Source organism: Pogonomyrmex barbatus, unplaced genomic scaffold, assembly GCF_055798465.1.
Source record: "Pogonomyrmex barbatus isolate J1 unplaced genomic scaffold, ASM5579846v1 scaffold19, whole genome shotgun sequence".
NCBI lineage: Eukaryota > Metazoa > Arthropoda > Insecta > Hymenoptera > Formicidae > Pogonomyrmex > Pogonomyrmex barbatus.
Window position 1 is genome coordinate 1,278,721 of NW_028297115.1, and position 26,879 is coordinate 1,305,599.

Consider the following 26,879-nt stretch of genomic DNA (forward strand, 5'->3'; position numbering starts at 1 on the left):
GGAGAAATATGGTTTTTAAACAAACATTTTCCTAGGTCAGGCCCCATCCCGAGACTGCGAAACTATCGTTCGCGTGTGATCGATAACGATTGATCGGGAACTACTTCACATGTATGCTCCAAGTAAATCGCTGTATACGTATGTCCCGATATGACGGGAAATATTGATAGATTTTCCTCCGTAAATATATTAGAACAAAAAAAAAACGTGAAGAGATTGAGAGAGAGAGAGAGAGAGAGAGAGAGAGAGAGAGAGAGTCTCTTTTTATGACTTATCACTTCAATAGCGATTTAATAAGATCGGATTTTTTTATAAAACTGAATTATGGTTCTCAATCAAATAATAGATCATTCTTTATATTTTTATATTTTATAATAAATAATTAATTCTGTGTATGTGTACAGATGTATCTTATAATGCTTTAATACATACTAAAAGTTATGAAAATTTCTTACGTATTGATTTTATCTATTAAAAACGTACATTTGGAACGTCAATTTTATTACTTATACTTTTTGAAGAGGATAAAAGCGCCAAAAATTGGTGTGGTAAAATTGATCAACGTAGCGGAAACTTTTTGGAGTTTTTTTATTTTATTTTTTATTGAAAACAACCGACCACACACGATTATCTTTCAAATATCTAATGGAAACATTCGTTCAAAATCTGAAAAAAAAAAAAAAAATTTGACTTATATAGACATCCATTTTATTGTTTGAAGATATAAAATTTCTACATTTTTTTTTTTTCATTAAAATAAGCATATATACAGCCAAAACTTTTCTTGCTCTTGTATATCTGACTAAAAACAAATATCATAATCAAATATTTAATAAACAATCAATTCAACAGGACAAATTTTAATATATTTGACCTGTGAGTGTAAAGTACATAAAATTGCGATCTTTGAAATTAAAATCAATAAAAATAAAATATAAGAAATATAAGAAATATAAGATATAACTTTAATATTGATGATGAATTAATAATGGCTAATAATTTAAATACCTTCATGATATGCAATAGTTTCATTAGATTTAGTGGATATAATAATTACTCGATTTAGTGGATATAATAATTATTCGCGTTCTTGAACATTTTATTGGCTGAAAATAGTTAACATTCAGGCTTGTTTGATTTTCGTCATTTGCTACATGTGCGAAAAGATGAAGCGAACCGATAATATTAACGAACGACATGTCAAACTGCAAATTACCGGACAGGACCGAGATTGTTTAAAACAATATTTCGCCGAGGTAATGTCAATAATCAACAGTCGACGGCTACTGTAAATTTGGGGCGATCGAATGCCATTATGCCATTTTCGGCATTTGTCGATGTGTGATTATTCCGTTTTACGGCGACTGCTACAATACTTTACTGTCGCAGGATTAAACGGCTGTTGTTGCCGTCAGTCATAAAAATAACTAACGTGTCGCGGATGACAATGAATGAAAGCCCGATTGGTTGCAGTTCGATAAAATCAATGGAATTTCGGGTATTTAATGGAATGATACTCGCCATATCCATCAGAATTGTATCGAAAGAATGGCCCCGCCCTCCTTCTATCGCATAAATTGTTAACGGTAACAATGTTAATAAATGTTGTTAACAAAAGCAACTGAAAATTTATAAAATAAATAAGCAATTAACAAAGGTATTTAATAAAATATATAATAAAATATCGATCGTGTATGTTTATAATAAAATATTCCATTATTCATTACAATATGGTTTAATATCACATTATAAAGATTAATAAAAAATTTCAATGTTTACTTTTAATTAATATACGTAAAGAATAGACAAAGGGTACTAAGGGATTAAAAATTTAATAAAATAATAACAAGATTTTACAAAGACAATAACAAAATTTGTGAAAAAATTTACGCTAAAAGAATATTAAGTATCTAGCTGTCAAAAAATTGAAGTCTTTCTGTTTATTAAAGTTTAATTTAAACAAGATTTCTTTAAACTTACGACATTAAACATTATTGATATCTAATTCAATTTCATAATTGATGAAAGTAATAAAATCATAAATGTGAAGCAATTTCCACGAAGGGAATTCAAGATAGGAAACCTGGCACATTTAAGATCGACATAAAATATAAAAAGAAATAATATGTTAAGTGACATCATGAAGAACAAAGGAGAGGTGAAAAAGATGCAAAGCCAATCTCTAAATGGCTGCCGTTGAGTAAAATTGTCTCCTAATGTACATTACTAATACAAATCGATAATATATATTATTGAAAGTGACGATGAATGAAATTTTCAGAGCAATATAATAAAATAAAATTAGCTTATTCTGTCAAAAGAATTTGCGTTTGTATAACGCAGAAACTTAATAGCAGAATGTAAAATTTCGCTACGCGAAATATAATAAACATAATGTCAATTCTTTTTTACACTTGAATAACGAAAATATCAAGAATTAGATAAATATCGTAGGTAGATAAAAATAAAATTTTTATTTAAGTTTAAAGATAAATAATACATGTTTCGTGTATGTTAATTATTTTTAAAAAATTAGAATGTATCTGGATAATGAGATGTCCACTCAGGTTAATTTTACACATACAAAATGCAGACAGTTTATTTTATCACGCTAATACTCATAGTAATACTCTTATACAATCTTTATCCTCTGCACTTAAATTAATGTGCACGAAACAAATAAAATCGCGTAAAGGTAAAACTGCAGAACGATAACGGGTATGGTAATCTTGTTGTTCTCTTTTTCACGATGTCGAGCGTAGAAATTTTGCATTGTTTGACAGGGGAAACGACAGTTCTATCGAACTCTCGGCGAAAATGGGAATCAAATTTTCGCCGATTTCCGTGTCAAATCTCGCTGACGCCGCCCGCGAATAGTTTAAACAAACTATGGCGGGAGCGAAGTCAACAACGCGAAATGACAGGTCCACTAGCGATGCGGCGATTTTATATATTAAATGCGCGTCATGCGACCGGTAATGGATTCGGATCCGCGCGTCCCGATATATCCAAATATTTATTCATTATGATAAATGAAAAGCGCGTTTGCAGAAATCGAGCGCGGAGATCGGCAACGAAAATAGCGCTCGATCGCCCGCGCTATGTATCGTCGAGAGAGATCCGATAGTTGAATCGATAGCAAATAGATCGAACGGGTAATCCGTCATTGGATTCGCGGCACGCGAAATTAAATGACCGTTACGCCACCCGGAAGAGCGCGTTTCGCGTTTCGTTCGCTCGCGAATCGATGAATACGGAAGTAGGAACCGCGGCGAGATGATGAAAAGAATCACTCTTTGATTATTCATGACGTGTTCGCGTGGAAGAGACCGTGAAATGGGACAAGATAAAACAAAAAAAAAAAAAAACAAAAAAATATGTGTTCAAGTCGCGTCGTTGTCCGATACTCCGTACGTATGGCGCTGATCATTTAAACCCCCTCCCTCTGAATAATATAATTTTGAGATACAAATCATTTAATTAATAACAACGAGAGGGAACCGTTTAAAACAACGACGATTGGACAGATGATTATGACAGATATTATTATTAAAGATTATTTACAAAATCGAAATTTCGCATCTCGAGAGATTTCAAATTCAAATTTCGGGATTTTTACGTGTATATATATCTTTACATCTCCCGTCGTTCGTGGGTATTTTACTCTTGAAAGCGGCGATACATTACATGGTCTACTATCAAGGCGCACGCTTAAAAATGTATACCGTGGCTGATGTACGTCTTCTGATCTGCTATCGCTCGCTCGGCTTGATTACTGTGTCCCCCTATCACTGCGGGATCGGGGGCTCGCCCGCGGAAGACATCAGCTCGTTAGGGAACGGGGAACGATACCACGGCGCATTAATAAAGCCGCACACTCATGCCGCAACTATTCCGAGCGTCGAGCGGCCAGGCTGGTTTTATGAACCCCTCGGATTACTCCTCGCGTTTAATAGCCCATTAATATTCAAAAACGTACGAAAAATAATAAAGGGAATTTATACAATTCCTCCGCCATATGTGAAATTTATTTCGACACTGCATTTCCAAGTGGGAGGAAGGGGGAGGGGAGGGGAGGGAGGAGAGAATTTATACCGACGGCTAAAGACAGAGAGAAAGAGAAAAGGGTGGAGCAGGGGAGGAAGGAGAAGGGGGAGAGAGGGGGAGAGGGGAGCGGAGGGGGTGGGGGCCGGATGTGGAGGAAATACAGAGCGCAAAAAGCCGCCCGCGATCGACTTGAGATCAGCGGATATGCAGTAAAAAAGTAATAGACTGGGAGCTGGAGCGGATATAAAGCGCCAGGATACAATCTCTGGTATACGAGGAGAAAAACAAGCTACGGCTAGTTCCACACGACTGAGAGACATCTACATGTGAATAAAATACAGTGGGAGAAACGGAGATTAGCATATTCGTCCATTTGGTATTTCAATTATTAAAATTGCGCAAACATGGATAGAATAGGGAGGAGGGGGGGGGGGGGGAGCAGACCAATAATATGGCTCCGGTGACGGGAGCGCGGAGCTTAATGGCATTCGGGAGATGGGATACATGAGAGACGTTACCGGAGATGTGTGACATACATTTCTCTGTGATCGTTAAAATTGTTATCGCTTCGCAGGCAGATTGAAATGGATTGTCGTCGGGTCGGAGTCGCGGAAAGGAAACACGCCAAGGAAATCATTCATAGTGAATACAAGAGATAGCGCGTTGCCTCTAGACTCAACAAAATTGAATTAAAGAGCGAAAGGGAGTAACGCCACGTTCACGCGAGCATAGAGTAAAGACACTATTGTATTGTATAGTTGTGTTATCGATTCATCAACATCCAAAATAGCGCTCGGTACGTATTGATTCACGATTGATCGACATCATGATATCATGAGAATGTTGTATCAATACTTAATGAAGTGTAAAAACAAGGAAAATTGTGTGTAACTAATTTCTACTCGGTGGAAGAGCTAAATATGTCATGTTCTTATAAGAGCAAAATTATCCTTCTTCAAATATATAAGAAGACAGAAACTCGCTCGCTGTATCATCCGCACGCGTGTATCACGAATACGTACATATGCGCATGTATAAACATGTGCAACACAAGTATGCTTTATACAATTTGAAAAAGAAATGTAAAAAAGAATAACTCATTATTTTCCATATTTTTATGTATAATTTTAGTTGGAGAAATATAACATAAAAAAATAATATATTCTTTCTTGCACTTAAAGTCTTCTTTTTATTATATCAATTCTTGCTAGTTTATTATTTATTATTAGTTTATTAGTTGACTTAATCGTTAATAATTATATCATTGCTTAAGAACGTACTATAATAACATTTTCAAAAAATTTTTTTTTACATTTTTCGAAAGATTCATATCTTAAAAGTGTGCTCGTAAAAGATTTTAATAAAATTCGAAGTATCTCTCAAGTTGCATAAGTATGGTGAAAACGTATGTAACCTGATCGATACTAAAACTTTAAACGTGTTTTTCTCAAAATTACTTTGTTTCAATTGACGATTATCTATAATTAAAGCAATTTTTCACCGATTGATTTTAAAAGTATCTTTACAGAACAAATGATTTTATTTAAGGGATTTTTTTAATGCTTAGTTTCTGAAAACGAAATGTTTAAATAATATCAAAATCTAATAAAATTATGAATTTTTTCAAATTATCACAATTTTGTAAAAAAAGAAAAAATTATTTTAAAAAATTCGTATGCTTAATTAAAACCACACTCATATTTTTACGAATTTCTTTACGAATTTTCGATAATTACAACCTGTTCTTTGCATCGTCGATGCAACATTTTTTGAACACATGGATTTATAATGCTGTATAATCATCATATACTTATAAATATAAATATTTATGTATTTCAGCATATTTACAAATAAGAAAGAACTTGGTTTACAAATTATTATTCTTATCCCACACATTCATTCATACCTTATCGTATCTGCACTTTAGAGAGAGAGAGAGAGAGAGAGAGAGAGAGAGAGAGAGAGAAAGGAAAAAAAGAAAAAGGGGAAAAAAAACTCCTTTTAAATTATTCAAAAATTTCAAAAAAGGATTTTTTTTAAGCCTTTACTGTAGCACAACCCCTTAATAAGATGGATTAAATATTTAACGAGATAGAATTCATTGATGACTAATTTGGAATGAAATACGAAGAGAGAGTGTGTAATAATATTCAGAAGTAAATTTTAATTAAAGTAAATCGCTGGTTAACTGTGTAAAGTGACTGAAGAAAATATGTCACATATCATATGAAAGTGTATTTCATGACTAGATAAATGGATATTACTCACCGTCATATCATCGTTGCAATATCACGATAATATTTAGCGAAATGTTTTCATTAATCTCAAATGGAACGATAATATATTCCATTTTATTATATGAACCATTTTATTATTATGAGTAAAATGTTTTTAATAATATATTATTTTTCTTTAAACTCTTCTATTCGATATCAAATTATCAAATATTAAATTATAAACTACATAACAGCAATTAACTGACAATTATTAATCTAATAGTCTCAGATGATAGAAACAATTATGACGTAATTAAATTCTTAATATTGTAATTATGATCTCTCTAAAGTGGCATATTTATGATATCATATAAACGTACTAATATTCGTTAATTAGAAACAATTATTAACATCATTTTACATATGCGGTTATATATTGTAGAATACACACACACACACACACACACACACACACACACACACACACACACACACACACACACACACACACATTATACTATTATAAGACTAGATTATCTTTACTGTCGCTTGTAAAATACATTTGAATAATATCACTGTAAATCAAAACAGTCCGCCATGACGAATGGTAAAATACATGATCGCGCACATATAAATTCGAAAAAAAAGGGACCTCGATAAATTTCAAAACGCATGTCGACTGCAGTCGCATCAAGCTCCGTGAGAAAGCATGTGCAAGGAATACAAAAGGGGGGGGCTACCATGTAGAAGGGGTGGCGGGATAATATTGGCAACGTAATAATATCCCATATACCGCTAACGTACTATTATGTGTACCGAGAGCTTTATCGCACGCATTATGTGCAACGCTGATTAGCGACATATATTTTTTTCCTGCACCGTTTAGGATTATCTCACGCCTCCTCGTGGACCTTCTAAGTATGATAAGTATGTATTTTAAGCTTATTTAAGCTAACATCAGCGTGCGCCAGAATCCCCAACCGGAATAATCAACGAACAATCGAGATAAACATCTCCCCCTTTTGCTTGTTGTATAGGGTGTCGCATAATTCGTGACGTTAATTTTGTAGTGACAGATGCTTTCGAGAATTTAAAACTGACTTTTCCTCTTAAATGCGTGCCGGAAATGCGAATTTCAAATTTTAAAAATTAGTTCAGATTTTTATTCTAATTTCCTTTATTAGCCATTTAGAGATATATTAACCTTTCCGATCAACTTTCAAACGACGAAAGCAAGAAAAATAGATTTTTGTAGCTTCTAATAAGTTCTTTTTTTTTCTTTTTTTTTATTTCTAGTACGACTTAATAAAATTATGATAAGGGATGAAAGAGATTTAATTAAACCTGAAAATATTGAATATACGAAGACAGTGTTCTTGCGTCGGGGAACTACTTTCAGGAAACATAAAGCACGCATTAAAATAGGCGAGGATAGTAAGACGGAAGTGAGAAAAAGTAGTAATCAATCATAATAAAATTCCTCATAAAGGAATTCCGGCCCTTAGTTGTCTACTCGATCAAATAACGCATCTCTATTATCGTCAGCGCGAGTCCTAGCCGCACTTTAGATCCATCCGATATTCGCTGCGCTCCCGTCGAATACCAATGGTATTAACTAATATATACGACAGGCCGAGAATCACACACAGTCGTTTAATTTGCACGCAGCCTTCCCCCCCCCCTCCTCCCCCGCCCCCTCCCCACCCATCGCGTTGCGCTGCGTTGCGCTTTTGCGCGCACGGCCGATCAGAAATTGAGTGGGAATTCAGAGACGGGATTAGTTCGACGATCGAAACGGATTACCATGCTACTCGAGCGTGATACTCGCTTTGAGACTTAAAGAACATTCAAATCAATCGATTCAATTATTGAAATCGAAATGAATAACTTCTAAGATTTCTCGCCCTTCAATTTCCCCCGTTCTTTAATTCACAACTCGTCGCACAAGTCAAATAATCAGTTTTCATTTAAAAAAAAGAAAGATAATTGCTCACCTGCCTCACTATCCATTAATGAGATTTATGATCGATTCCACCAATAGTAGATTTACTTTAATCTCCCACATAGAAAAATACATATTGCATTCGAATAAATATTGCTTGTCACAGGTATTTTATATGTTCGTATATCCGCAAATATATTACAAGTTTATCACAAGCATAAAATTTATTCAAAATATCTTTTCAATCTTAATAAGTTCATTACTTCAATCGAGAATATTAAATTAAAGAAAAAAAAATTTGTTTTACTTACTAGATAGAGTAGAATGGAGAATGATAGATAGATGATAAATTCTTCTTTTGAATATAACGAGCTTAATGAGCTTTTTTAATATTCGTGACAAATATATATTTTAAAACTATTGTCAAGAAAATATTTTTTTCTTGAAGACAATCTTTTCTTTAAAGAAGAAAAATAAACTGAGTAATTGTTTTTCTTAAGTAAAATCATATTTTTCTGTGTGCGGTTTAACTTGCTCTCCTTAGAAAAAGAAAATTAGAAAAAGATAAAAAGTACGAAATTGAAGTTAATCTACGTTGGAATCGGACATTAAAAATTTCAAGTACTGAGAAAATAAAGGAAAATTATCTTTTATCTCTACACTATACTCTTACATCATTTTGAAAAACAGAATCGTGAGATGTGTGACGCAAGTAACAAATCTCGAAAATATTATATATTCTATCTTGAAATATAAAAATGCGAGGAAACTTTCCGAGGAGAGACGGAGGTTGTTCAAGCTCAGCGGGAAGGAATGTGGACATTTTCAGGATATATTCATGTTATCCGAAATATTTCAGACATATTTCGAGGTTGCTCATTATACCGCCACTAACGTATCAATATCCATTATGCGAACAACGGCCATCGTGGAAATCCGATCGCTATCATCATATATTTACATCGACGAAACTTGAATTTAGTTTAGCGGGATTCCATAATGAGATTATATTCAATAATATGTTATAATATCGAAAATTCATAACGACAGATTTCATATTAATGAATCGTCGCGGAATGATGGGGGCTCAGGAACAAATCGTTCTCCTTATTATTCATCGTCATCGTTTGAATAATACGTGAGAACCGACCGATAATCCATACGTATACGCTGAAGGTGTGTACGGGTTGTATCCTGGTGTTATACCTGAAGGAAACCATATGAAGGAAACCATAGGCAGGTCGTTGCACCATATGCGAATTCTTTGTCCTCCCGGCGTGACAATGAATGCGATTATATTTGCGTCACGACACGCAAAGAATCGTACCATCGCAGCTTCTTTCACGTCCTACGTATTTAAGGTCAGAGGCCTTCCCTTTTGGAAGGCATTCGGGAAGGTGCCCGGCCGCATGAGTTCTCTCTCTTTCTCTCTCTCCCTCTCTCTCTCATTATTTTTTAACCGAAAAATAAAATGAAAAAAAGAGCGGTGAAACTCACCCCGCGCATCCAGCCTTCCGGGAGTGTAGGAATTCTCGGCAGGAACGGAAGATGCTCGGGCGAGACGATCTTTCCACGTTGAAACTTGGCCGGCTTGCGGCACCGAAAGGATGAGGCTAATTCACGCTGACGAGATCTGACAAAGATATAATGCCGCTGTAGTCGCTTGATAACCCGTGGATTTTTAATGCTCAATTCTGAGAGCGCGCGCGCGCGCCGTACTTTATTTCCGACGATATATATATATATATATATATCATTCGCTGGAGTACCACTGATATATATATATATATATATATCAGTGGTACTCCAGCGAAATATTTCTTATTATTTGCTCTATTATTTCTCTATTATTTGCTCTATTATTTCTGTAACAATTGTCGCTTTTTATAAAATATAATTTCATAATATAAGTCGAAATGAAAGACATAACTGAAACGGTCTATCAACTACCGAGCGAGAAATGATTTATTAGAACATTATTTATTAATTTTCTTTGAAAAAAATTTTTTCAAAAATTTTGTTACAGAAATAATAAAAGAATTAATCTTTGAAAAATTTTTTCAAAATTTAAAATAAGGAATTTGAAAAAATTTTTTCAAAATTTTTTCAAAAATTTTTTTAAAATTTTTTCAAAATTTTTTCAAAAATTTTTACAAAGATTAATTCTTCTTTTAACTCAATATTTTAATTAATATACAAATCCTTTTATAAATCAAATATTAATCGAGTAGAAATTGAATGGATGATATCAAATGATGAAATAACATTTTTTTAATAATAACAAAGTAAAGCTTAATGGCAAAAGCAGAATAGCAATAGCATATCAAAGAGTAATATTTTGTATGATGTGATGTATAACAAATTATTTTTCTGCATATATTTGATGAGTGCTTGAAATATTCTGTCAGTGCGCAGTTCGGAAACAAACGTGTTATAAATGCGAGATATCAGAAATTTTAATCGAGAAATGTCGTTTGCTAAAACTAGTGCAAAATGATGTGATAAAGGGTTGAAATATTCAGGAAAACGTTCGGAATATTTGTCCGCTTCAATTGTATTCTGTACATTTTTCGTTCGCTCTTGCTCCTTTCTTTCCTCAAAGCTCTTTTCCCTTTTCTCCCTGTCAAATATACAAAGGTGTTCCACGGATCAACTATGGTATAAAAGATATACTCTTCTATAGCAGATTCCTCGACCATTGTCGAGCCGATCTTTCCCTTATAAAAATGTCGCCGACGAGTTATTTTCCGAGTTATAAGCGATCGAGGAAACCAAGAATTTTTCGTAGAATACATTTCTCGCGTCGCGAAAACGTGTAATTAAACGACATTTTACAAATAATTTTACGTAAATCTCACTAAAACTTTTATTCATTTCATTCATTGTTCGCTTCATTGTTTATCACCATTATTTAACCTGTTGCTAAAAAATTTATTAAAAATTACAATTAATTATGTTAAATATTACGATGTGTAAAGAGTTAAATAATCGAAAACAAAATAATTGTTGAAACAATTGCACCAAATTTCTGATATAGAGAAATTGACTCGCGAATCAAACGTAGTTACAAAAAGAAAATTGGCATTTTCATATGTCTGTTTCAGAACTGCATTGCAACTGGATGTGCATAAAATACTGCGCATAACAAAAACAACTATTCACATCAATGCACATCACAAAAAAAAAAAGAGTAAAATAATTTAATGCAACAATTTAATTCCAGATCACTATAGAATTTCATTTGGAATGTTCTTTCAAAAGAATCGTATTGGAAAGATGTCTTTTTTTTCTATGTAATATCGCTGAAGGACTTCACCAACAAAGAAGAAATACCGGGTGCTTTCCATTTAGTGACACAAGTCGACACAAGTATCGTTCTATTTTTCTTGGCTTTCAATGATTAACATTATCACTAAATGGAAAGCACCCACCGATTTGAATGAAAACTTCCATCCACTGGAAAAAAAAAAAAACCGTTAAAGTCTAAAAATTTCCAAATGTCTGAGATTTCGGATAAAGAAAAAACCCAATCGCAATAGCTCTTTCGGTAAATAAAATCGGTCAATCAGGAGATACATTAATGTTCTCGATTGTTCTCAACGGTTAAGCCGATCAAGTTCTAAGTTCCTTTCTTCCTCGCTAGATTTGTTTCCGGCATCATGGACGCAAGGCTTAAGGATCTATCCAGAAAAATCTGCGTAACTGCGTAACCACATGCATAAGAGAATCATCCAATCATATTTTACACGTATCTTTACAAAGAAGAAATGACTGAAGAGGATTTATTTTGCGTACGACTGAGACGATTGAGCAAGCCGAATCCGCCGAGGCGTGCAAATTCGTTCGGCCACGCGGCCGAATTTCAAGAGACACGCAAGCACACGCACGAACATCAAATATTCAAACTCACCGGTCATCCGTGTCACGCCAGTCACAGTCCGCGTCTCAGGATCGTTCACGAAACAACAATTCGTGTTCACACTTAGGTCGTAACGCGCGCTCGATGTTCACGAAAACGAACGTTAACCGCGTGGCCGCGACCCCAGAAAGAGAGATGCGCGTTCGTTCGCATCTAAAATGCAACTTAAACCGTAACCCGCGCGCTTTGCCACCGGCGCCGACGACGCAGCTACGGGGCGAGAATGGCGGGAGAGGGGGAAGAGTCGCAACCGCACGGCGCCAGACGGAGCTACCGCGCCACCTCGGCCACGGTACGTGGAATTATAAATTTCTACGTTACCGATAAAGGTAAATAATACTGGCGACATACCCACGTGACATGACCCCCGTCGCGGATAAGTTTTACATTGGCGAAAAGCGTATCAAACTGTGAAGTGATTAATCGTTGATAAGTACGTTTACATAACGCGACGGGAAAATAGTAAGGAAATTTACCTAAATTTTGTTTGTCATCTGTTTGTTATCAATAATTTATTTAATAAAATTCAAATTCTTCGACGAGTGGTATATGTAAAATTAGCAAATTCTAATTTCAGTGATTATTTTACGTGGATATTTCAATTTTTTTACAAAATTAAAAAAATAATTTATTAATAATAAGAGTAAACTACATAATTATATATTACTGGTAATATTATTGGTAATAATAAAGTTAATAATAAAGTTCTTAAGATGTTCTCAGAACGTCACTATATGTCATTTCACTATATATCTTTTTGAAATATTCTCGGATAAGACTTTTAGTATATTCTCAGAATGTATTTAGAATATTTATACCGCATATCTATTGTGTATCCGTAAAATATATTCAGAACATTCATATTAACGCATTCTTAAAATATATTAAGAATATTAGTATATGTTATAGCTCGACATTCAAAATTATAAAGATGGCTATATACAGAAAGAAAATACAAAAATACAGAAAGAAAATGTAGAACAAGAAATACATTATTTTATATAATTTTATATAATATTTTATATTTTGTATATACTATTATTAATTTTTATAATTATGTCAATTTTTTGTATTGCAGATATAAAATCATTTCTTTTTATTATTATTGTTCTCCACATTTATTGTCTTTTTTACTGTAATATTTAAATAGGCTTATATTATTTGAAGTCTAGAGAGTATAAAAAATATAAAGAGCAATGTAGCTAATAAGAAGAGCATATCTAATAATTGCGAGAAGAGTTTTGGTAAACAAAATCATCTTTTCTTTCATAAAAGAAAGGAACAAAGAGAAAGAATCCTCTTTATCAGACAAAAAAGTAAATGCTCTGTGCAGACAAAAAAAGCAAACAAAACGGATGTTTTACTTCTCTTTCAGAATATAATCGGGAGCATCATTGTTATTCGGTACGCTCAGTAGTCACATTTCTTCGTACATTTAAAGAAAAGTATCCTATCTTGTTTACGTTAAAGTATTGTTAAGAGATAAAAAAGATTAAAAATGTATATCAATAAAACCTTTTTTTAAATGAGAATTTCACTGAATGAGGTTAATGCTTGTTTATATTTGCTGAGAGATTTAAAAAGACTTTCGATTTATAATAATGACTATTTTTTTATTGAATTACATATGTGGAAAAAATTAAATCAGTAATAACGATTAATAATATTGAAAAAAGGAGATCTGTAATTCTGGCAAATAATAAATCTCGTTGAAAAAAGAAATGCACTTAGAAAAAAAAATCAAAATATTAGTTTTTAAATTTTTCTTAAAAAAAAAAGAATAGATTGTTTCAAATCATCGAATTGAAATTCAGAATATGTTTATTTAAAAAAAATATCAAAATATTAAAATATAGTCAATCGTATGAGGAAAATAAAAAGATTAATTATTAATATATTAAATATTGATTAGACCAAGTAATAAGAAAAAGAGAAATGTGTAATAATTTCGTTTGTCATCTTCAATTTGCAATTATTGTGCAAATCGCATAATCCTTCTCGACATTGAAATCGCGCGCCATAATGGTGGCCATGCGAACTGCAACGGCGAATGCGAGACGGCGTTGGAAATCGCGACTACGGCGCCATCGTCGCACTCGATAGAACGTGCCGTTTGCGGCACACTCGGCAAGAGGCGGGGCGGGGCGGGGTGTCGCTGACGTCACACTCGGCAATGTCCGCCGGCGCTCGACTGGCCCGATCTCGCCCGAACGGGTCAATGTCTGAGGAGGAGGCATCGAAAAATCCAATGGTCGGTGTGGTGTTGCCGTGCTGCTGCTCGACGACGACGACGACGACGAGACAGAGAGGTCGTCGCTGATCGCCGTGTATCGTTCGACATTACCATCGCCGTGCGGCCCGCGGACGGCGCCTCTTTTCCCCGCGTTCGACATTACCACCGCGTCCATCGCGTCGTCGCGACGTACCGAGGAAGCTGCTACGAGAGCTGCCCTGCGTCGGTCTGTCCGGTGCCCGCGACGAGCGATAGTGAGAGAGAGAGAGAGAGAGAGAGAGGGAGTGAGAAAAAGAAAGAAAGAGAGAGAGGGACAGTGCCGATTGAACACGGGCGTTGAACGCAAGGACGACAACGACGACAACGGCGACGACGATAAGAACGGCGGCGACGGCGACGACGACCTCCTGTCGAGAAGAAGAGCGTAGTAGCCGCGCGATCGTTCCTTCTCGCTCCGTAATTTCGTGCTATTCGATTCGCGTATCGCGGGCGAAATGCAGCAGCGCGAAAGTCTGTCAGACGTCGGCGACGGAGAGTTGGAGTAACGCAAGAATCGGAATAACCAACGAGTGACGAGACTCCATAGGGAGAAAGAACGGTGAAGAAGAGAAGGAGATAGTGTAAGAGAGAAAGAGAGAGGGAGAAAGCGAACGAGCGAGTGAACGAAAGAGAGAGATAGAGAGAGAGAGAGAGAGAGAGAGAGAGAGACACGGACGGAACGAGGTGCGACGGCGCAAGCAAGAAGGAGAGAGAACGTCGGAGCAGCGAGAGAGAAGCAAAGATAGCCGCGAGCGCGAGAGGTAGATAGACGGAGGGAGATCAACGCGACGTTTTTGCGACCGTGGAAGTAAGGATCCACGCCGCGCGACTCACGTCGTCGGTCTAGCGGAGCACCGCGCGGTAGCGCGCCGCTACGTAATACGTCCACGACCGACGACGGCGGAGAAACCCGAGGGACGAAATCGCGAGGAAGCGGCCGCGTTATATAGAAGCCGTGCCGTACAAACCGTCCCGAAAACGTCGGTCTGCCACCGCCACCGCCACCACCGCCACCACTACCACCATCACCACTACCACCATCACCACCATCATCATCATCATCGCCGCCACCAGCACCACCGCGACGTTGGCACGCACCCTTCGTCGCTCGGCGGCAGCGTTCCGCAGCGTCGCCCTTCCCCCGCCACCGCCACTCATTGGCTGGCGGTACCGCGCTTCGGAACCGCCGCTCGCGGCCGCCGCTGCCGCATCGCCGTGACAGCAGCGCGCGGAAGAAGCTAGGCCGTCATCGCCGAGAGAGTGCGCGTCAGTGTGCCGAGAAAGAGGGTGGTGTCGCGTACGACGGCGGCGACGACGACGACGACGAAAACGACGAGTGTGTGAAAGTGGCCTCTCTCTTCTTCCGTCTGCGTGGAGGAAGACGCGCTGGTGTGCGACCGGGGCCCGTTCATCGTGTCGGTAGTGTCGCGAACGTAGTGGGAAGATAAAGTCGCCCGTGAAAAGTGTGCTGTCCCCCCCTCCCCCCTCTTCCTCCCCCCCGCCGCGCGACTTCGCGCGCTGCCTCTCGCTTCTCTCGCCCGGTCTCTCTCCTTTCATCTCTGCCCTCATTTCCTCGCTCCTGCGTTCCTCTTCCCCTCCTTCTCCGCTCCCCGTCCGTCCGATCGAACGTCGATAGCGTAACGTGAGGTAGGAAACACGAAAACGGAGTAGCAAGGAAAGTGAGAGAAGAAAAGGAAGAGAGAAAGAGAGCGAGAAAGTGCGCGCGTGAGCGCGCGCTCGCGTGCGATGTGATAATCGCGTGTGTGACTGTCATTGATGTGCGAGGTGGTGCTGCTGCTGCTGCTGCTGACGGCGAGGAGAACGACGTCGACGGTGACTACCGGGGCTAATTTGAGGCGGAGGCGGCGGAGGAGGAGGAGAATCGCCGGAGAAGTACCGGCCGACCTAACCTAGTAGAGACGCGGCAGGCGCAGCGGGGCAGGCAGGGAACGGCGGGGGACGAAACCCTCTTCGAGTCGTGGTGGTGTAGGTGCGGAGGCGGGGGTGGAGACGGTCGAGACAGCTTCAGGATGAGCGGACGACCGAGAACCACCTCCTTCGCCGAGGGTAACAAGCCACCCGCGAATCCGCCCCTCGGCGGCATGAAGATCAGCAGTAAGTACCATAACCTCATCTTCCCTCGCGGTTCCTCCCTCTTTCTCTATCCCTCTTTTGTCTTCTTCATGACTTTCACTATAAAATCCATTTTCTCAATTGCGGTTTTTTTTTTTTTTTTTTTTACCTTTCGATTTTAAATATATACAGTTACCTATCGCGTAGAGCGTGCCGTGACAAAAGGCCTGTTCTTTTTATCTGAACTTTCTGCTCCTTTTTTTTTTTTTTGTTGGAGAAAAATGGAGAAAAAAGTTGAACTGTAAAGAAACTCAGCTGGAAAGTACGGGCCTAAAGTGCGATCGAAAGGAAAAACGGTCTGCTCCTTTGACTGCTACTTAACCTCCTGCTCATTTCAAGTTTATATTTTCCGCTCTCTTCCGACGATTGACGATATCCGTTTGGTGTTTTATTGGAAAAACGTGAGTTGATGAATGTTGCGGTTAATTTACCGAGGTGTACAGAGTGTAATAAGGTGCAGTCGTAAGGAACAGATCCATTGTCCATCTTTGTCCCTGTCTTATTTCCTCACTCGTTTACTCCGTTATTCCTCTTCTCCCATTTATCTCTCTTTCTCTCTCTCTCTCTGTATATCTCTCGTTTTCTCTCTCCTTCCCCCCTTCTTCTCTTTCCCTCGAATCATCTATGGGATGCAGAACTGTGCATGCGAGTGCCTGGATGTTCTGGAAAGCGAGGGGATCATCATCGGAGGGGAAGGTGGGAGGAACGATATATAAGCGGTCGCCTTTTTTCACGCTGTCTCTAAGACTCCACCCTGATAATTGTCAATCTCGCCTCGTCTTCGCGTGGCGTATTTTCTGACAACCTCTACGAAAAGGAGTGTCACGAATGTCACGAAAGTCGTGAGACTCCTCTGAGGGTGGAGTCGATATTACGCTCCTCCGCGTTTCCCTCGTAGTAATCCCTCTTCGTCTGAGATATCCTATGCCCTTCTGGCGAAGCGAGTCAAGTGACGAAATGCAACGTGCAAAATTACAAAAAAACAAAAAAAACTCAGGTTGTTGTCTCTTTTCTTCTTACAATATTTCTGCGTTATTTCGGAGTTTTCTTTTGAAATAATACAATTTTTTCTACATGATACTTTGAACAATATATGGAATATTAGTCCTTTGCATTCGATGTATCTCCTTTAAGGGGGGGGGAGGGGGGGAGTCAAACGACTCAAATGTCCTTTCTAAAGGAACACGAAAAAAAAAAAAACTGCAGGTAACTAATAGAAGTATCAATAAAGTTTTATTTTAAATATCATTTAAAATAGAATAATTATCATCATCATTTTATTTGAAATAATATATTACTGTTTTGTGAAAAAATATATTCAAGTTGCTGGTAAATGATCCGAAAAGTCTCCGAGTGGTAAAGAGTTAAATGGTGTGTTAAAATGTAAAACGTAGTCGTTATCAGCAACGGCAGAGTGAATCCACGCGGTTTATTCCGAATTAACCAACTTAAAAAATTTTGACGATTGATATTTAATGGCCCTTTTTTTCCTAGCAATATTCCTGCGAATATTACATTTAAATAATAAAGCAGTTTGAATTTGCGAGCAAAGTCGATAAAGTAACGAGACATGAATGTAAAAGTGCGAATTTACAGAGAAAACATATCGCGAAAGAAATTACATCTGTGACTTTTCAAGAAAAGTCTAGCAATATTCTTAGTGCTTCGACAACTTATAAAGATATTGAATAATAGTGTGTTAAAATCACTACGATTGCGTAGTTTCGACATATCTCGCTGTTAATTGTCACGTTAATTTGTCCTTCGTTAGTTTATCTGATGTATTTTGATGATTCGCGCGTATTTGACGACTCATTATCTTATGAATGTTGGATATCATGTTTTAATCAAGTTTTTCATAACTAGGACAAGGTGGGGTTGAAAACTATCGTTCTCTGAACTTTTCCCCATAGCGAGTGGTGAAACTACAAAAGAGCATTCCCGCGAAGAGGCGCTGTGTTAACAGCATATTAAAAAAGTAATTACATACTTATGACTCGTCTTGCTTAATTTTAATCAATCTTTTCCATTAACCTACATATCGCATATTAGTGATCAATCTAGATTTAACGGCTAATTATTTCACGAAGATTACATTTGCATTCGGTCTTTTTGAATAATTTAAAATTGTTCATTAATTCTCCAGCATTTTTATATAAATTATATTTTTTAATATTACAATGTTTTAATATATATATATATATATTCTGTATGAATATTTAAAAAATCAAGGAGTGAAAATAATAATTTATATTGACAGCAAAAATCTAATAACGTAATATTGTATTGGTACATTGCATTGCGTGTGACAAAGCATAGCTTCATAGAAATACAGAAAAAATTTTATCGTAGGAAGTTCTTTTAAGTAATAAATATTTTGTAATTAATGTCGGGGGGAAAATTTTAATTAATAATAATATACTATCTCACGACTGATTAAAACGTACGTGTAATTATCCTCGCGATGATTATTTTCGTCGTTCGCGATCATAGTCGTGTCGACGCAATCCAATGACTACGCCTATGTTATAGTTACGCGCCTGAAAATCTGATTATATATGTATTACATTTTTGGCGTTTGATTTACGTACGTGTTAACGCACATTGATCCAGTACACTAAATGCAATATGTGCTTACGATACATTAAGCTGGATTTAAAAGGCAGCAAATGCGATCACGAGATCGTAACGTCATTAAAGGGACCTTTCGGTCCTTAAAAAATTACCACAGGTAATATTAACTTATATTTTCACTGATGTTTAAAGTAGAAAATTGAATTTTAAGAGATGTTGAGAAAAAGAGAAATTAAAACATTGAAATGTATTGAAAAAAACCATTTAATATTTTATGTTTCTTAAAACGAACCTTTGCCTGAACAGTTAATTTAACTTAAATTTTATTTGATGAATAATAAAGATAGATAGATAAATAAGTAATGAGCGTGGGGCGAATAGTGCAAGGAAAAATTAATGTGACTCATCATTTAATTAAAAGAATTCGATCAATTCGACATCTGATATTTGATGTTACATATAATTATAGTTACAAATACTTAAGAATTGTTTGTAACGTTCTAAAAATCTAAGAATTTCATATATTTGAAAACAAGTTCTACTTAATTGTTTAATTGCTTGTAGATAACCTAAAGGCCTAATTGCACTTGTGTTTAATAAATATTTCTTCGTGTTGCGTACTTGCTCATTGGCAAGGCAATTTATGTAACGGCACAGGATAAATCATGTATCTCGCCATGTAATCCACATGCGCCGGACTGTGCAAGATAAACCGTTACCGCCTTGAACTTGCATAACGCTTGCATAATTTTTAATCGATATACCAAACTATATATGGAGTTAAATCATACAGTTTGAATGAATAAAGCAACATCTTTAACATAATTTTCATATTTTATTCTATTTAAAAATGTCAATAGTTATAATAATAACATTCCTCTGTAATTGTATAAAGCATAATTTCGATTTTTTTCAATTTTCCATAAAAGTAAATGATAATTTTCTATAAATCGAATAAAGGTGAAGAGGGCTTTTCTATAATTGTTCCTATAATTATTTTAATAAGAAATTATTTTAAGTAAGTTGTCTCGTCATAAACATATTATCTTATTCTATCACGCATCGTATCGATCATGAATTAAATTATTCCATTTCTGTCCTATTACATAGGTAAGAACCATGTAGGAATTTAACAATCTTTTTTTATCTTAATAATGTGTAATAATATATGCGTTATCTCAATAATGTTAATATGTTAATAATAATAACGTTAATAATAACGAGTACGAGACTTGTAATACTATTTTATTTGTGAGCTTTAATGTACTCCATGCAAGAAATAGTATATCGTTATACATTTAAGACGCCTCTGAGTGGCCTACGTCCCCAAGGACGTGGTATAATTTGCCATTCCGATGGATTATCTGTGCGATATTGCCGCTCAACAACGAGCGGCCGCGGTGGTAGGTGATAGTAGGCGTAAGTAGGCGACAGTAATGATTCAAACTTCTACTTTGACTTTCCTAAACGCGACTCGTGCCCGACTGGTAATTTATTACATCACATTCAACAGAAATAAACTTGACAGTCAGACGTTGATCGATATTCAGAATTCTACTTTTCTACATCTCCGTACACAGTTGTAGAAATCTACTAATACGTCTAAATTAAATAAATAATATTAATAATAGTAACAATATTAATAGATAGTATCATCTGAATTAAATCTGAGTATTTATGCGTACGCATAAGATACTCAACCGGCAATCGTTATCTTCTAAAGTTCCTTGTATTAATTTAATGAAAAAAAAAATTTGAAACTTTTTGAAAAACCATCCCTAAAATTGGGACGTACTGTACCCTGATGTGATGTTTACGTTGATAAACAACATCTTTTATGATAATATCGTGAGAGCGAGAGATGAGCAAAAAAAGTCCCAAGAAGAAGAACGAGAACGAGTGTCGTTTCATCTCGTGCGGAACACAGATCGAGTTTCTATAACGACAATGTTAAATCAGGCTAACTTGCTAGCTTCCGTGTTGTCAGCGATGAGAGCGTACTCCTGTCAAAAATAGTGACACTAGTAACGCAATCGCGCCGCTATCTTTGGCGCACGCGACCTGCGCACGTCCGTAACCTTCCGATGCAATTAAAAATATAATCCGATCGCATGATATGCGTACCCGCACTGTACAGAATACCTTGGAATAATATCATCGGAAAAAGAAAAAAAAAAAAATAGTGATTCCTATCACAACGGTGTGACTTAAAAATGATCTTTCTATTATTTTTATATTTTCCATTATTTTTTATCTATGGCCTTCCCCCCCCCCCTCTCTCCTCCAATTTAGTGGTCTCTCACAAATGAGGATGAAATTATTATTATTATTATTATCGGATACATTATCATTAAAAAGTGATCTAATTTCTGTCTTATTAATTTATTATCGAATGCTATAGATATCTCGATAGTATCTCCAGTTAAGTGATAATGCAATGGTCAGAGGAACTTTCTGCCAAAAAGATAACACGGTGGAGATGCGATATCGCGTATATTTGTACTATATAGATTTTTTTTTTTATTTTACTACAACTGATCAAATATTGAACGATCGATCTTTTGAAGGACTGTACGAATCCCTCGGAGACTTTTGTAAAAGAGGGTCGATCACGTTACCGATTCACGTGTGTTCGAGATGTAGGTCAATGTGCTTCTACGATATTAAACTATTCGTGAGAGAAAGAGAAAAACGATACGCGTGTTTCAATGAGCTTCTGCCTCATTAACCGGCCTGATTTTCGCTTGATTCGCTTTTTATCATCCGATTTTTGCATCTTCATCCCAAGTGCGCTCGCAACATTGAAAATTTATCCGCAACATATTTGTTATTTATATTCGCATAGAAAAAAATTCATCCTAAGAATTTCCCTAATAACTAAATATATTATGTTGTCGAATTATTATTATTATTATTATTATGCTTGTTAACTTGTGATTATCGAAACTACGCTTTATTAACGAACGATTTATATGACCTCTATATTCTGTCTTTGCCAGTTTGTTCAGTTATATGTCATATTAAAACATGGATGACAATACGGGAGCTTTTAAATAAAAATATTCAACCATATGCATGATTGACTGAGGAGCATCGGCTTATCCCCGTTTTTTAATCTGGTCTGTCATTGCAAAAGTGTTTGCCACGCGTTTTTTCTGTATTTTATCTGATTTTCACATATTCATATTCATCTTCCAAAAGAAATTTTATTAAAAGCATGTTATATATATTTTATTTAAGTTTGTCAAAGTAATTAAATAAAATGTGTGTGAACGTTTTCATCTAATTTTGATTACTCATTACATTACAATACAAAAAAAAAATCGAATAATTAAATATACATGTGTCTAACTGTAAAATCTTATCACATAAAACTAATTACTAAACTTTTTACGATTGTATTGTTTTTTACGACACAGAGTTTATGGGCTTTGGAATGGGAATGGAATCTTGATAAATTCAGGAGACTTTTTCAAATAATATTTAATACTATTATATTACATCTATTTTTATAATTTTTATAAATAAAAAAATTATTATTATAAAACTTAACCATTCTTTTAAATTCTTTAAATTTTATTTAAAAATAATATAAAAAAGTTTAGCGACATTTACAGTCTGGATCAAAAATTATTTAAACAAATAAGTAGAAATGTGCTCTAATGGAAATGTAATCAAGGAAATGTAATGACAAAAATCTTAATTTTTTTTATACAAATATTTTAAATATTCAAGATTATTTATGTAATTTTATCACGGTGCAGAGATTAATTGTTTCTCAAATAAAAATTTAATTCACAAACACATTTCTACTTTATATTTAAATAATTTTTTATCCAGATTCTAAACCGCTGTAAAATCTTTTGCTGTATTATTTTCAAATGTGATCTATAATTATAATTTTTTCATAATTTTTTTATTGTAAATAAAAAAAAAAGTATAATACATTCTTAATTAAGAGTCTGTAACAGAACATTTTTGAATAAATTAAAATAGAATATTGAAATTTAATAATTGCATGCAATAATACACGCGAAATAAGTATTTTATTAAATAAATTACCACGCACTAATAGCCGCGCTTTGACGCTTTTTAGTGCCTTTTTATTGCAATTATATTGTAATTTTCAAGAGTCACAGTTAGATTTTTTTGTTAAATTGAAATTTTTAATAAATTTTTCTTAAGGGAAGCAGATGAAAATCTCGCGACGCTTACTCCGAGGATCGAAACATGTTTCCTTGATTTTTCCGATTAAAGAGGTGACAAGCTGCCTCTCGCATCCTCAGGTTCATAACTTATCTCGATAGAGACGGACAACAGTACCGACCGATCCGATTTATAAATAATCGGGGCTGATGGTCGACCAAGTAATTGCGTATTGACGCGGTTGCCAGGCGGAGCGCGGAGACGACCTCTTCGATTGCGCGGAGGATCGATTATCCTCGCGGCGATGGCAGCGATGGGTTATTCTGAATCCGAATCAGACGTATTTTCCGCGGGCGGCGGTCTAAAAGAGAGACCTTTTACATTTCACATGCATATCCCGATTCCTCTCCTAACCTTTATATCGCGCCGATCGATCCTTCCTCGGGATGGATCCACCCGATCCATCGCGGCATCCCGCGTTTGGTTGACGATGCTAAAACGGAAACTGTTTAATTCTGGGATGACGCCACCGTCGATCCGGTGTATTTCCGAGTATTTCGAAGAAGGGGATCAATACTATTTCCAACAAACTTTCTTGTCGTCCCAATATTGAAACCAATAAGTATATAGATGTGCGGAATATACTGATGAAGGAAGCGTGCGATTATCGACGGATTTACGTTTAACGAGTTTAATAAGTTATATGCATATTTATTGTGTACAGTGTGTAAGTTTTTTTTAAATTATTAATTATTTATCTTCAATTTTCCGATTCACGCGGTATCTTAAAGTAAGCTTGAAAGCCACGAAATTAATAATGCTGGATGTTTTCAAAGATACTCTCGGCTTAAGATATTTAATATCGATCACCCAAGGTCACCGCGTTAAATTCGAATAGAACATATAGCATAATCAAGTTTTCGATGCTCCTTAGGGAACCCCCCCAAAGTGTAAGCCCGATGTGATTTTGTCGATGCTATATTTTTTTTTTTCCTCCCAAATTTTAGGCTCCGCGCACAATGGAAGAAATCTTAGAAATAGGAACAAATATTGAATTTTAGAAATGAAAATTCCGAATAAAGATTAAATATAACACACAATAAGATATTCTTATACCTGTGTCCATTGTTTGTTTGCATTTAATCTTTATTCCAAATTTTCATATCCAAAATTTAATATTTATTCTTGTTCTTAATATTTCCTCAAGTGTGCACCTTAGTCATGTAAAAGAATAATTTGATATATACACAAAGACCATGTACAAAAAAGCTAACATATTCTATATAACTAATATATTGATAAAACATAGAAAACAGCAAGTTATTGAACTTTTTAATCGATCAAATATCATATTTTTATTACATTTAAAAAAAAAATAGATAAATTGATAACTTTGAACATTGAAAATAAAGCCGAATTTTTTCTCGTCAGTCAGAATTTTATTATCCGATTTTATTACCCGATATTGTCAGATGCGGAAATAAAAAAATTTGACTCGACTTCTGAATTTCATTGATTCGATTGGAATCAGAAAACATTTCAACTTTTATTTATTTATCTATTTATTTTATTTACCTTAAAATTTAAAAATACAATATGTAGAGAAAGAAATGTAAGTAAAGAGTAAAATAATTACAATAAAGAATCGAATTAAAATGAAGGAAACATTATAAAAACACGTGGGAGTTAAAAGAATAATATACTATTGTTATCTCTCTCTCAATGAAACGTATGGCAATGTACTTTTTACAAGAACCAACCCTTTCTAAGCGCCATGGTTGTAAATATCCTCGCTTTGAACGCTCATCTTTAAAAATAGCTTCATTACAACGCGTTATAAACTTGCGTTTGCTGACGCGTTATATTTTTAAACTTTCGCTGTGCGCTTCGAAAAAAATTGCAGACGCATTTGTAGACGTTCGAACGATCGATTATTAGAATTAATTACTCATTTGACCGCATCACAATTTTCTACTCGTGTGAATCCTTAGCGCGTTTACTAAATTTCGAAAAGAAGTAATTTTAAATTGATAATTGCCCTCTTACTTTTTTACATTTAAATATATTATTTATTTTTTAATTATTTAAAGATGCTCCTTGCAATTATTTAAATTGCTGAAATTTATTTTTTTTCTCTTTTACTCTTTTTATATTTTATTTTCAAATTATTTTGAATTCATATTGAGGAAAATCTAAATTATATAAATATAAATACGCGAATTATATATACATATATTCATATTTAGCTTTGCAGCTTTGCTTGGATATGATTTTGATTTTTTTTAAATGTCATTTGAAAATCGATTTTCACAGAAATAATTAATTTAATTATTAGTTGACTAATTAATTCTCAAAAGAAGTTGTATCTACAACGTTGTTGGTAGTATGGTCAGCTTTTTCGTTGCATGCCAACGAAAAAGCTGACCATATCATTTAATGTAATTCTATTCTCAGCTAAAATTGTATTCCTCTGATTGAAAAAGATCGCCTTTCCATCTCCCCTCTCTTTCTCTTTCTCTGATTCTTGGAATATAATTAAATTTAAATGACAGAATGTAATACCTAGCAATTTCCTTAAAATTAACGTGTGTAATGCGCTTTATACAATTAAAAGGTAAACCTAAGTTATCATTCTAAATGTAAATGTTAAACGACAGACTTTTAACTCGAAATACTTTTATTTCCATTTTAACGAAGATTATCTGAATAAATGATAAGCGAAGATGCATTGAAATACGATAACAAAAGTTTTATATATACTATTTCTGTTTGTAAGGAAATAAATTTAAATAATTATATTATAATAATTATGTAGAGCATTTCCTGAATTGATTATTTCTTCTTCTAAATTTTTTTCTTTTTGGATATATCGTATAGAATTTAGAATAAAATTAATCAGGGATATTTTTTCCTCAAATCTAGATAATCTAAATAAGAAATTTGCTTTATTTTAATTTCTCTTTTAACTTCTTTAAATGTAGACTTCTTTCGTAAATATAAACGTGTAATATTTTTCTACAATTAAATTCAATTTTCTTTACCTTTTTCTTTTTAATTATCTGAATTACGATTACGGTCTTACGACAAGGGGCAGCATTGTGCTCGAAAGTTGCACTCAGAAAGTTGCACTGTTAGAATTCGTGGAATTCACTTCTGACAAAGTGTGTCAAGCGAGAAATATGTTACATTGCATTGGTTCCCTTAACACAATGTCGCGATCGGCCTTGAGCTGAGAAAAAAATAAGGCGTAGTTCGCCAGTGCAGGGCTTTTGGTCACCCAGCAGAAGTCTTACGATTTGCAAAAGAGCACATTTTATTTAGGCAATTTCCTTTTAAACATATTTATGAGTATAACTTTAATAGAGAAGGAATTGCATTTCAAGAAAAATCACTATTGAATCCTTTAAAAAGGAAAAGTTCGCCCGAAATGAATTCTTATTGCATGAAAATGTGCAGAAATGAAAACGTATGAAGCTTTTCTGAAAATAAAGCTTGACTACAATTTTTGAATACATTAAGCAAAATTTTATATTAAAAAAAAAAATAAATAATATTCTTTAAACTTTTTTCCTCTAATTTTTCTTAGAAATTTGTTCTCGAAGTTAGCACAAAAATTAGTGCGTTCTCTTT

At 35.1% G+C, this 26,879-nt stretch overlaps 2 protein-coding genes across 11 annotated transcripts in view; one reads left to right on the forward strand and one right to left on the reverse strand.

Annotated features, from left to right (window-relative positions):
* Con (leucine rich repeat protein connectin) overlaps window positions 1-26,879 on the reverse strand; it is a 154,529-nt gene that overhangs the window by 116,890 nt on the left and 10,760 nt on the right. For 2 of the 9 annotated variants that reach the window (XM_089075530.1, XM_089075529.1), the window contains exons 1-2: window positions 12,116-12,789; window positions 9,703-9,838 (exon numbers count right to left, since the gene is read on the reverse strand). The exons of 1 other annotated variant lie outside the window; for it this stretch is intronic. Coding sequence is in view for 1 of the 8 variants with exons in the window: in XM_089075526.1 (XP_088931652.1) it covers window positions 9,703-9,711 (9 nt within the window). In the remaining 7 variants the exon portion in view is untranslated. Of the gene's footprint in view, window positions 1-9,702; window positions 9,839-12,115; window positions 12,792-26,879 lie in introns of those variants that run through there. 6 more of the 9 variants (XM_089075531.1, XM_089075527.1, XM_089075534.1 and 3 more) reach the window with 4 other exon arrangements.
* Window positions 14,334-26,879, forward strand: part of LOC105429295 (glycogen synthase kinase-3 beta) — a 48,112-nt gene continuing 35,566 nt past the window's right edge. Inside the window, exon 1 of one of the 2 annotated variants that reach the window (XM_089075549.1) lies at window positions 14,334-16,511. In XM_089075549.1, coding sequence (XP_088931675.1) covers window positions 16,427-16,511 — 85 coding nt within the window. In that variant the 5' untranslated portion in view covers window positions 14,334-16,426. The remainder of the gene's footprint in view (window positions 16,512-26,879) is intronic. The other variant, XM_089075550.1, reaches the window with a different exon arrangement.